Genomic DNA, 11,934 nt, shown 5'->3' with positions numbered 1-11,934 from the left:
CCGTTGCTTTATTGCACCGCGATCTCGGCAGCAAGCRGGGTCGGTGCCCGGGCGCAGCTCGGTGCCCTGCGGGCCCCACTCCCCCCAGCGCAGGGGAAGACACGGGCATGGGGGCACCGGGCAGCCCCCCCTCTCCCCCGCTGGGGTGACACAGATGCACCTCCCCACCCTGTCCCGTAGTTGCCATAGGGCTTGTCAGCGTGTACATAGCAGAGATAATGAAGCGATGCTGCTGCAGCCTGCGCCCCGCGGTGCTGGGGGGTGGGGGGCAGCAGGCTGGAGCAGGGGTGCAGAGCAGCACAGGGGTGCGGGGAGCAACGGGGTGCAGAGGGAGAGCAGGGCCCGGCCAGCAGAAGACTGAAGGGCTGCACYGCACCTCGGGGTAGGCAGCAGCAGGGGCTGCGCACGGTGCTGTACAAGGCAGGCACATCATCAGCAAGGGGAGGGCAGTACCCCAGAGCATGAGCCCAGCAGCAGCAGACGGCCCCTGCTCCTGCTCCCAGAGCCCCAGGACTGCAGGGGCAAGCTCTGCTCCCCTTCCTGCCCCCCCCCCCCAATCCCCAGGAGAGCCAGGCTGGCTGAGGCATCCCCATGCTGCACACTGTGCCGGACAGAGCAGCACAGGGACAAGAAGGGGCCCAGGAGAAGGGCAGGGTGAAGACAGGGGGTTGGAGCATCCCTTGGCAAGAAGCAGCTCCAGCACTGGGGAAGAGCCCCATGACAGGGTGCCCAGGAGGGACTAACGGCAGCACAACGTTCCCACCATGCAAGCCAGGGCCAGCGTCCCCTTCCCCGCAAGGCAAGCAGATGCCACTGATCACTTGAGTGAGCAGTGACTATTTGCAGGCACTTTCCACTACAGCCCCCCAGAGCCTCGAACCCCAGAATGAGCATAGCTGGGAGAAGGGCTGCCGAAATAGCAGCCTTGACAGGAGAGGGAGCTGCAAATCCTACCTCATCTCTGCAAGCCTGTGCAAAGCTCGAGACCTGACAGATGGCAAGGACGGAAGGAGCGCTGGCAGCTCCGAGCCAGAGCCAGCGCTTGCMGGCAGCGCAGGGGGAAGAGCCCCAGCACCCAGCTCAGGGCAGGGGAGAGAGTGCCCCTCACCCTTGGGGCTCGACAGGCTCTTCCCAGCTACTGCTGAGGGTAAGAAGAGGTGGAGGGAAGCACCCACATTCCACCGGAACCCTGTGGATCTGGAAGGACAGCAGTTCCCAAAGAGGGGAACACAGAAGACTTCAAACACTTCAGCCACGTGGCTCAGCCCTGGCACAGTATACAGCGCCCAGGGCTGCGAGCCCTGCAGACACACTCGGACACCCGCAAGCGTCGTCCTTCCCCACAGAGGCACCTGTCCCACACCAGAGTGGGGAATACGGCATGGGGGGGCAGGCAGCCCCTCTGCTCCCTTCCTCAGTAGGACGCTGGACACCAACAGCTCTAAGGAACACCGTTCCTCATATGGTCCTTGACCCAGGACTGCTCCGTTCACTCCTGATGGCAGGATGCCTGGGATGAAAGGAGCAGTATTAGCACCCGGAAAAGGCACCTGCCCCTCTCCCAACCCCTCCAGAGTCACTCACCCTCAGAGCCGATAGCTCAGACTGGCCACCTTGGCAGGATGCGTCACAGACCAGAAGTTGCGCTTGCTCTGCAGCTGCTGGAAAGCGTTGAAGTGTCTCCTTCGCTCCCGCTTCAGTTTTTTACACTTTTTCACCTGTGCAGAGTCAGGAAGACTCCCAGGGTCAGGAAACAATGTATTCCCCTGCCCTCCCACACCAGTCCGATCCCCCAACACAGCAAGCACTCACCTTTCCTCTGTCAAACTCCTCATCCCATTCATCAATGACTGTCTCATTTCGGGCCCAAGTTGCGTCCCGAACAGCATCCTGGCTGACAGCTGAGATCTCGCCATCCCAGGTCAAAACTACAAAGCAGAGCCATCAGCAGAGACCACTGGGCTGTGCTCCTCCACTTTCCTGTTTCACCAGCCCCCCAGCTGAGCAGGACCCACACCCCCAGGCTAGAAAGGCTGCTGGAGTCCGTCACCTCAGCACTCGACTCCACAGCACCTCCAAAAGCCCCTTAGCTGGGTGCCTCTGGCTGGCTCCTGGGAGCTCCCTGCTGCAGCCTCTGCTAGTACTTGGCTGGGAAGCTCAGGCCCATGGCAGCTCTGCCCCATGTCTGGGGCTCAAGGCAGCGGGGAGCCATCAACTACGCTCCTGCCAGCCTGCTTGCCCACCCCGGCGAGCATTACCTTGTTTTCCATAAGCCTTGTCCAAGGAGTTCCTGAGCAGTTCCTTCACCACGTTGGACTCTTCCTGGCTCCTGTGTCCGGGCTCTAGGCTCAGGGCAGTTGAGCAGTGCTTGTACCCATCTTTGACCTGGCTGTCCCAGCCACACGTTGCCACTGCAGAAACAGGAGTGGGTGAGGACAAGTTGGAGGGAGCAGAAGGATTTTCTATACTGTGCAATCCCTAAAACAGATCTCATCCCGAGAGACACTGTCAGGCATAAAGAGATATCCTTGAGCTCCAAGTCCAGACCAACAGCAGCAGGGTGTCTGGGCAAACTGTCTGGGCAAACTGTGGCCTGTCCTAGGCAGTGGGACTGGGGGTAGATCTTCACTCCTAGAGAGGGGCCCATCGCCAAGAGCTTGGAGAGGAACACACCCTCATGCAGAGCACAGCCTGGCAATGCTCCTGCGATGCCATAAACACCATGCAGAACTTGCAGAAGACTGGCTGAGGGCAGGGGTCAAGAAGACAGGCACTGACAGGTAATTTTGGGGATCGGCAGCCACCAGGACCTGGACACTGGTGTTCTGGCCGGCTCTGTGGGCAGACAAGCAGCCTGGCAGCAGGAGAGGCCGTGCCGCGGCAGGAGCACAAGGGCAGAGAGGTGCCGAGGCCGTACCTGGAGTGCCGTCTCTGGCATGGGAGCCGTTCGCAGCAGGCTGCTCCGCGGCTGGGCTGCTGAGGCTTTCCCTTCGCTTGCGCTTCCGGTGCTCGCTCTCTCCAGCCCCAGTTTCCAAGCTTGGCTGCTGCTTTGCCCTCCAGGGCTCCGTTTCAGCTCTCCTGAAGCTAGAGAAATCAGCAGGGGTTAACCYAGCCCAGCAGGACCAGAGAAAGGCTAGAGTGTGACCTCCCCGCAGGGCAATGCGAGGCACCCAGTCTCTATGGGAAGGACCCAGGGGAACCCATAGCCTAGCAGCAGTCCTGCTGCGCTGCACACGGGGAGGGCAGCAGAGCCAACAGGGACAGGCGAAACCACCTCCAGCAGGCCAACGCTTTAGCTGGCATCACTGCCTGGTGGAGCAAGGCCTGTCCCACCAGAGAGACAAGCCACCTGACTGCAGATCCGGCTCAGCACACCAAGGGCAGCCTGACTTCACACAGAGTTGAGCTGCTCAGGGCACTCGAGTGCCCACCTGGCCCCTCACCTGCCCGAGGGCAGCATCCCAAAGCAGCGCTCTTCCRTCTCTTGTGTTCTCCTCTTTTTCTTTTTCTTCTTGAGCGGGGAGACGGGCTCCGTGCTGGGGAAAYGGCTGGGGTCCGATGCTTGCTGCTTGGGCCTGCTCTCCAGATCCTGACCGCCCAGCCCCTCCCTGCCACCACTGGGATCTTTGACTGCTGTCCCCTTCCCTGCAGGGGACACCGAGCTCTCCTGAGCTAGATGCTTCCTCTTCTTTGGGGGGCTGGAGAGTTCGTCCTTGCCATTCACAGCCAGAGCACATGGGCTACCCTCTGCTTCATAACGCTGCTTTCGCTGCTTCTTTTTGGAGGAACCAGGGATGACCTGGCTGGGCCCCTTCTCCCTGCTGTAGGGAGAAAGGTGGTGCGAAGAGCAGGGAGTGGAACCGTTAGTCAGGGGGGTGGCTGGGAGCCGAGGGGCTGAGTTGAGGATGAAGCTGAAGGCAGGCTTTTCAGGATTCGGCAGTTTGAGAGCAGATGAGGACAGCCTGGAAGACAGGAAAAGAGGCTGACATGATCTGAAAGCCAAATCAGGGGTGGGAGTCCCCTCTCTTCCTCCCCACCCTGCGGGGCATGAGCACAGCACCCAGCTGGTACCATCTCAGCCAGGAAGCCGAGAAGTCAGAATTGGAGCCTGCTCTTAGAGCAGCAGCTGCAAGCACATGCAGCAGCCCTGTAGCTGCCCCACACCGGCGATGGGCAGAGCACCACACGGTCCCCACCACGCCAGAGTAGGAAAGAAAAGTGCTGCTGCTGCACAGCAAAGATTACAAGGGAGACCAGGAAGGGCAGGACAGAAAGGGGCTGCTCACAGAGCATGAAGCATTTCACAGAACAGAGCCCCAAGAGACCTGCCCAGATGCTCAGGGTCCAGGTGCTGCTAGCAGAGCATGTTATTTCCTGGTACAGTGCCAGCCAGCCCAGCACAGATGGTCATCCAGAAGACTTTGCCCAGCAGGCACTGAACTGTCCCTCCCAGAATCCAGTCACACTGCCAGAACGGGATCTGGACCAGGCTGGTGCCTCTTGATCCCACGGGACATTAGAACAGGGTCAGACCCTGCAAAGCATCCTCCCCACCCCATGCCCACAATCAGAGGGACTGCACTGCCTCTGGGATYCAGAGGAAGCCCTGCCAGCCCAGGAAAAAAAAAAAAAAAAGGAGAACTGGCTGCTAAAATCACCCCCCTAGGCCAGCTGTGATGCCAGACAGTTGCCTCATGGACTACTCCAGGGCTGCTGCCAGCTTTGCTGCAGTGCAGGAGCCTGGGAACTACTTGAGCTGCTTACCTGGACTTGCTGAAAGGCCAGGGAGAGGTGGAGTCAGGGTGGGTGGTGGTCGTGGGGTAGGTGTGGTCAGCAAATTGTGGGTGAGGTTGTGCGTGGCGGTCACTTCCGCTCGCCTTCCGCGGGGTGCTGCCCTGCAGTTATTGACATAAATAAAAACTTGGTGGTCTAAAAAAAGAGGTTTCCGTGAGCCAAGAGGAGAAAATAAAAAGGGGAGCCCAGAAAATGGGGAGGGGAACAGACACAGATGGGGAGAGGGAAGTGGGGGATGGTAGAAGAAGAATCAGAAGTGTTTTCAGTTAGAAGCACAAAGGAAAAAAGGAAGGAAGGAAGTTTAAAGAACAGAAATCCTAGAACACAATCCTGGGGCAGACCTGGCTCCGCAGCTGTGTGGCAGCACCCGGAAGGCCAGTCCCACACCACGTGCAAGATTCCCACACACCCCTGGCTGGGGAAGAGCAGCAACGCTGCAATTTTCCTGCTACAGCTCACCCGCTCCCACTCACCCAAAGGGACTTGGGCCCACGCTACCCCTGAAAAGGCTCGCAAGCCCCCCCCCCCACTGCAGGGACTGGCGCAGCAAACGCTCAGAGTCCCGAGTAGGAAAGCGAGAGCCATTTGTCCTGCATCGCTCAGGGATGCAAACAACCCCGGGAACAGGAGGGAGGGTGAACAACCGCAGGGGCCTGACCCCACACCCCTGCCCAGAGGGAGGGCAGAACAACTGCTACAGCCTTGCGGTTGAGGGGCTCTCCTAGCCCACCCCGGCGTAGCAAGATACCCAGCACTATCACTGCGCTTGCCCCAGAGCGGGAGCGCATCCTAAGATGGCACAAGGTACCCAGTGAAATCTCAGGACAGAAGCCCAGACTCACCTTTTTGGCAGAAAGCGCCAGTTTCTTGGCCGGTGGCGGTGACATGGTGCTGTTCAGTTCCAAAGTTGTGTTGCCCAATAAGGAGGATTTCAATTTTGCCAGCTTGGAGTCTTCAGGGCCAGCCGGATCGGCGTCATGGTCAGCAGGGAGGTCTGTGCCATAGTCCGTTTCCTGAGAGGTGCAGAGGCCGCTGGCTCCGTTCTTGGCCTTCTGAGATGCTTTGGCCAGCTCTCCCGCTCTGCTGTGCGCTGGGCTAGCAGAATTGCTGCTGCAGGAGACCCTCTCCGGGGTCTCGGTGTTCTCCCCGCTGCCCCGGCACTCCTGGCTGGGGGCAGGCTGTGGCAGCAGCTTGGGTGAGGTAGGTGACTCCTTGCTCTCCCAGGAGCTCTGCCTGGGGAATTCAGCTTTGGCCCCACTTGCATTGTTGGTATTACAGAAGCCCTGAACTGCTCTGGGTGGAAGAGGCTGCTGAGGGGAGGAGAGAGGCTTCTTAGGCTTCCGGRCTACGTCATCTGGAAGTGCTGCTGCTGTGTGAATGGATTTGGTGGCCAGCTTGGGTGAAGGGGACCCAGCAGGCAGCTTTGGCTGAGTGGTTCCGTTCTGCAGCTTCGGCGCAGTCCCGAATGAGCTCCGGGCCACAGGGACTCCTATCTCCTCTGGTCCCTGCAGCTTCTTCCCTTGCAGCGTGTCTGGCCTCTAGACAAAGGAAAGAAGTTCATCTAGGAGAGCAGTCAGTGAGCTGAGGAGGACACAGAACACCAGCTCTCTTCCCCTTCCCCACAACCCACATGGAAATCCCTGGCACAGCAGGATTCTTCCAACAGACCATTCTTCTTCTCACTGCACCCAACAGATCTCCCTTTATGAGGCTACAGCCCATCTCCCCTTGGTGAGCAGAGGGGCAGCAACTCTGAGTTCTCAGGAGCATTGGCCAAGAGCAGCCTTCCGGACTCACCCGACCCATCAGTGGTGAAGACGTGGGCCCATTGGTCACAGTTTTCTTGATCTGATCAGAGACAACACCAGCGCGGCCAGGCAGGCTGAAGGCAGCTTTGGCAATGGGCCCTTCAGAACTCTTCCTGGCACTGGGGATTCTGGGGAAGGCAAAGAAACGTACATATTAACTGGGAGAATTTGAGCAACTGGAATGCTACGTCTTGTCAGAGATACACAGAAGAAACAGGAGACAAACTCAGACAGAAGCTGCTGTCCCCCTGATCTACAGCAAAACCAGGACAAGGGGCCAGACCTCTCTCCCAACAACCCTTCTCCCAGCCAGGGCATGCAGAAAAGCGTTGGGATTACTTGGGCCAAGCTTCCTTCCCACCTCCAGGCATGTGCTACCAGCCCTATCCCGAAATGCAACAGACATGCTGAAGAGCAGCAGGCAGAGGGGAAACGACGACACAGGGCACCTCTCACCTCAAGTAGAACAGCACATAGGCCTGCTGGTTGAGGACCACTTTGATGTTGCTGGAATGGACCAGGGAATCATTCATTTGATACCACTGTCCGTTACTGGCCTGAGCAAGGAAAACAATACATGGTCAGGCTCTGTCCACGAATTCTCCCGGTCTGAAGAACAGCTAGAGAACTACAGGAGCATCTCCCTTCAGCAGAGCTCCTCTCCACAGCCCCCAGAGGCAGCCAAGGGGAGGAAATGGGACTGTGCACCAGGAGACCAGCACACTTCTTGCAGCAGAGCACAGGCTGTCATCCCATCTGCAGCTCCACACCACTCACATCTGCTAAGCACTCTCCTTTCTGCGCACTACAGGGACCCATGAGCGCCCATCAGCTACCAGCCCAGAGAGGGCTGCCACCAGAGCACCCCGTGGCCTCACCTTCACATAGCAGTAGTAGTGTCCTGCGTGGCAGCTGTAGCCTGAGTGCACCAGCACCGCATAGAGTCCGTACATGACAGGGTCCCCACTGTTCTGGGACATATAAGGACGGATGTTCAGGAACTCTGGGTACCCCACGTCCTGCAGAGACAGGATATCTCAAGTGCCTGCACAGAAGCTGTGTTACTTGCTAGAGCAGAGGCAGCTCCAGCTGTCCTACAAGTCCCATCTCTCCAGGGAAGGGGACCCAGCCTCTCCCCAGGCCGGAAAGATCACAGTGAGAAAGACGCTGGGATGAGCCATACTCCCTTTGCAAGTCACTGTGGCCCCACAGCACAGCTGGTGAAAGACTGCAAACTGTGGCAGAGCTTGCACAGGACTACTTCCCACCCTGCTCTGGACTTGCACCTGCAGCACCTTGAGCTAGGGACAGCCCCAGCTTTGGGCTGCTGAGCACTCACCTTTGTGATCTTGCCTCCACTGAAGTTGGCAAAGCGCTTCAGCGAGAGCGTGAGGACATTGGAAGCTCGGTGAATGGTGAAGCGTTTGCTAGCTGGCACCTTCTTCTTGCATCTGTATGGGAAGAGCTCATGCCACTACACCAGCCAGATCATTGCTAGCCTTGGCCAAGGGGCAATCCCTGCGGAAGTGACTGTGCTGACACCACGCACCACTCCAGGRCACCTGCTCACGCATGACCACGTTTGCTGGCCCTGACCCTCTCCACAAGTGGAGGAGTGAGCTGAAGAACAAGAGGGGAAGGCTTCATCACAGGCTTCCATAGCCACAATATCCCACACTTTTGCTAGGGCTGCTGAGGCAGCAGTGGAGCGGGCAGAGCAGTCCCTCCATGTCGCAGCAGGCTTTCCGTGTGCTTCAGTGCACCCGTGAGCCCTCCCCACRTGCAGGCCCCAGGCACTCACCTGGCACACATGTAGGCATTCTCCCCACTCAGCACATCCGACTTCACAAACAGCTCCAGCGCTCGCACTATGTTTGCAGCTTGCTGCAAAGACAGACAAGAGGTCAGGGCACACGTGGGCTGTTCATGCTACAGCCGGCTCCCTGCCCAGATGCTGGCCCCAAGAGACGTACTGCAGAGCATGAGGACACGGCCACAGACCGCATCAGACCTGTAAGCCTGATGCCAGCTGTGTGCTTGCCAGCGTGCCGTGAGCTGGCAGAGAGGGACAGTTGGCCAAGGACAAGTGGACCACTGACACCAAGGGCTTCATTGGAGGAGTCATGGCTCACATGCAGACAACGGGCACTGCTCTGCCAGACAAAGAGGAGAAGACAGCACAGCAACAGAAGCTGCTTCTCCCTTGCCTGCATTGTTCCTTGACACCGGCAGTTTATGAAGCCTTGAGAACAGCAATAGCACCTTTGCATAAACATCCCCCGGCAAGAGCAGAGCTCTTGACCTTTCCCATCCCAAACCTGGCAAAAGTACCCTGATCTCCAGTGCCACGTCCAGGTAAGGGTCATAGGTGTCCGAGACACTCTTGCACACCGAACATTTCACTGCAACAGACACAGCAATGAGCACATCCTGACACACAGTATCTGTTCCCACCATCTCCGCTGCTTAATTCCCCTCCCATCACACCAGGAGGCAGCTGGAGTGTTCCTCCTCTCCCAAGTTTGGGTCCCAGAGTATAAGTACCAAGATCTTGGCCATGCATTCACAGCCTGACAAGGAGAAGGGCTGGCAATTCCCCTCTTTTATGCTGGGAACGAAAGTGCTGCCAGATAGTTGCAAACACTGGTTTCTTCATGGGATGACAGTGAACCAGGGACCCACAGCCAATAGCTTTTTGCACTGTCACAAGAGGGGTCAGACCCATAAGAGCTGCAACTGTGAAGAACTGCAGCTCCAGATAATTTACACATGCTTAGCAATTTTTCCAGAAGATTTTTTTAGTGCAAGGTTCTCAGAGTAACATCAGCTGAGCTCCTAAAGTCAGAGACCCAGGAACCAGGTTCCAAAGAGAGTTTGCAGCCCCCACTTACCTCGGGATCGCAGGTAGCCACCAAAGATCTGGTGAACCAGAGTTGTTGCCTGGGTCTGGCGATCCAACCTAGAAACAGAAGCACTGGATCTCACACTGTCCCTCTGCAACCTGCAGAGGACCAGGCCTCGAGCTGTAACACTAAGCAGGGACCACCACCATGCAGAGGAGGCCCACTGCCTGTCCTCTGGGTGCTACCAGGCTAGCTACCGAAGGAGGAACCACAGCAATCCAAAGGGACGTGTACGAGTTGAGATGGATCCGTGGATTGCAGCTCTCTGCATATGCACTATAATACTGCACCCTACATGTTTTTCTTCCCGACACACCTGCTGCAGAGACTCAGGGAAGCTACAGTTTATCTGCCATTCTGATTCTCCTGGCGTCAGAGATGAAGAGGTAGCACCAGACTCCCTGATGCATACTTTTTGTCTAGGAGGAGTTACTCCTAGTTGGAGCTCACAGCTGAATGCTAAAGACAGAGGAGATGCAGGCTCCTAGGGATACCAGGGCTCACCCACCGTCACAAACCCAGGGTTGAACTGCTAGCAAACATGCCTGGATTCCTCAGCCATTGGGATAGGATCCAAATCCGTAACAGTCTCAGCATTTGGGGAAAAGGCCGCAGCCATGCTGGAGCACAAGAGTCAAGAGAAGGCAGGCAACAGCTCAGAGCTGTTACAGAGGAGCAGGCAGATGTTGGGTCCTCCACCCAAGGGCGCTTCCCTCAGGTCAGCCTGGCCTGGCACACATTGAAACGGTCCCCTCCTGTGGATGGGGGGGGTCTGGTGGGGCAGCAAGGGCACAAAAGGGGGAAGAGCAGAGAGAGACCCTGGCAGAGGCCCCACGTACTTGGTGCAGCCGTTCAGGCAGGCCTTCTGCATGGCGTCAATGGTGTAGCGCAGGAACTCGTGTGCATCCTCCTGGCTGCCAAAGCGGAAGTGTCGGGCAATCTCTGCAGGAGAGAAGAGAATCAGCCGCAGCCTCAGCGCTTGCTGCAGCAGGTGCAGGCACTCCCTTCCTCCCACGGGCAGGAGCTCCAGGGCTCGAGCCCCGTCAACCCAAACCAGATRTCAGGTTTGTGCAGGCCATGGGGGAAGCCGCAGCACGGTCCATGAAGTCACCAGCCCAGCCCCAAGCAGCACAGTAAATCCAGTGAGTCATCTCTTAAGGGCTGCCTAGCAAGACATGCCCCAGTCGCAAAGGTTCTGCTCGGTGCGTTAGTCACTGCAACCAAGCACTGCTACGAGAAGAGAGGGAAGCCATCCTTACTCTTGAGGTCTCGGATGAAGGACACTGGCTTGATTGCATTGCCGCTGTTGGCAAAAGCCTGGATCATGTGATTCTGCATAATGCACATCATGCAAAAGCCTCCTTGGTGACCTGGAGCAGGAGGAGAGAAGAGAGGACATTGGGGAGATGAAGGCAGTACAGGGAAAGGGGGATCTTTGGCTAACCCAGCACAGCCATTCTTAGTTTTTCCCTATGAACTCTGTGCTACTGTATAGCACCGGGGACAACAGCAGAGGATGCAGTGCAGGGGGCAACCTGGATGCACAAGGACCAGCTCACATTACTCTGACTTGCGCAGCCCAGGTCACAAGCCACAGGGTAAGTCCCCACTACAGATGGGCCAGGGCCCACTTGGCTGGAGAACAGGCCACAGGTAACTCACTGGGGGAGAGCACAGGCTGCCACTGCAGGGCAGACGCTGCTAGAGCCCCACAGACAGGGGTCACGAGCCCCACATGCTCCCCTTGGCCGCAGGCTCAGGGCGCCGCCCACCAGGACCCCAGCTAGGCCCCCTTCCAAAGCCACCCAGAAGTAGGACGACCTGGGCTGGGGTTTTGCCTGCTCCACAGCCCTCTGCCCTGATCCTCATGCATTCCCCACTGACGGCGAAGGTCGGGGATCTGTCAGTTCAGCCCCCTAGGGAGCCGGCAGACCCCACTGGGCTAGTCTCCCTGTTCTTAGCTGCTCCCACTAGGGACAAGTCTCTCCACAGGTAAGAGCGTACAGAGGCTTGCAAATGTTCCTACAAACCGGGAAAAAGAGCTATATACAGGAACGAACAATCGGGAGAGAAACAGGCAGGAGAGAACTGAAGGTGCATCCAGACACCGGCACACTCGTTGCAAGAGCCACACGCAGAGACGCCGAGTGTAACATCAGGGAACGGGACGCGCAAGCGCTGCCGCTTCCCCCATCCCTTCCCGCCCGGCGGAGCGGTGCCRGGGCAGAGCCCCCCACTCACAGGTGCGGCTGTGCTCCTTGGAGAGCAGGTAGTTGGCCAGGGGCGGCGTGTAGGTCAGGCACTGCACCGTGGAGTTGAGGAAGCAGGTGTTGCCCAGGTTGTGGAGGCCGGCGCCGACGCGGTAAACGCGCTCCCACTTCATGGAGAGGCGCTCCGCGGGGAAGAGCACCTTCTGCGGAGCCGGGACC

General features: G+C 58.1%; 1 protein-coding gene across 1 annotated transcript; it reads right to left on the bottom strand.

Annotated features, from left to right (window-relative positions):
• Window positions 1–6: 6 nt before the first annotated feature.
• Window positions 7–11,930, bottom strand: USP36 (ubiquitin specific peptidase 36; the record flags this gene model as incomplete). Its single annotated transcript, XM_026084133.1, has 18 exons — window positions 7–1,510; window positions 1,585–1,718; window positions 1,813–1,928; window positions 2,259–2,411; window positions 2,918–3,084; window positions 3,444–3,962; window positions 4,765–4,895; window positions 5,637–6,332; window positions 6,592–6,730; window positions 7,059–7,159; window positions 7,481–7,621; window positions 7,942–8,053; window positions 8,404–8,486; window positions 8,934–9,004; window positions 9,494–9,561; window positions 10,345–10,447; window positions 10,765–10,875; window positions 11,747–11,930. Coding segments are annotated over 17 exons (3,027 nt in total), but the record flags the coding sequence as incomplete, so codon positions are not given.
• Between the last annotated feature and the right edge of the window lie 4 nt (window positions 11,931–11,934).

Source organism: Apteryx rowi, unplaced genomic scaffold (genome assembly GCF_003343035.1).
Source record: "Apteryx rowi isolate R43461 unplaced genomic scaffold, aptRow1 scaffold_626, whole genome shotgun sequence".
Classification (NCBI taxonomy): domain Eukaryota; kingdom Metazoa; phylum Chordata; class Aves; order Apterygiformes; family Apterygidae; genus Apteryx; species Apteryx rowi.
The sequence above is the reverse complement of the archived record's forward strand: the minus strand, read 5'-3'. Positions and strand labels throughout refer to the sequence as shown.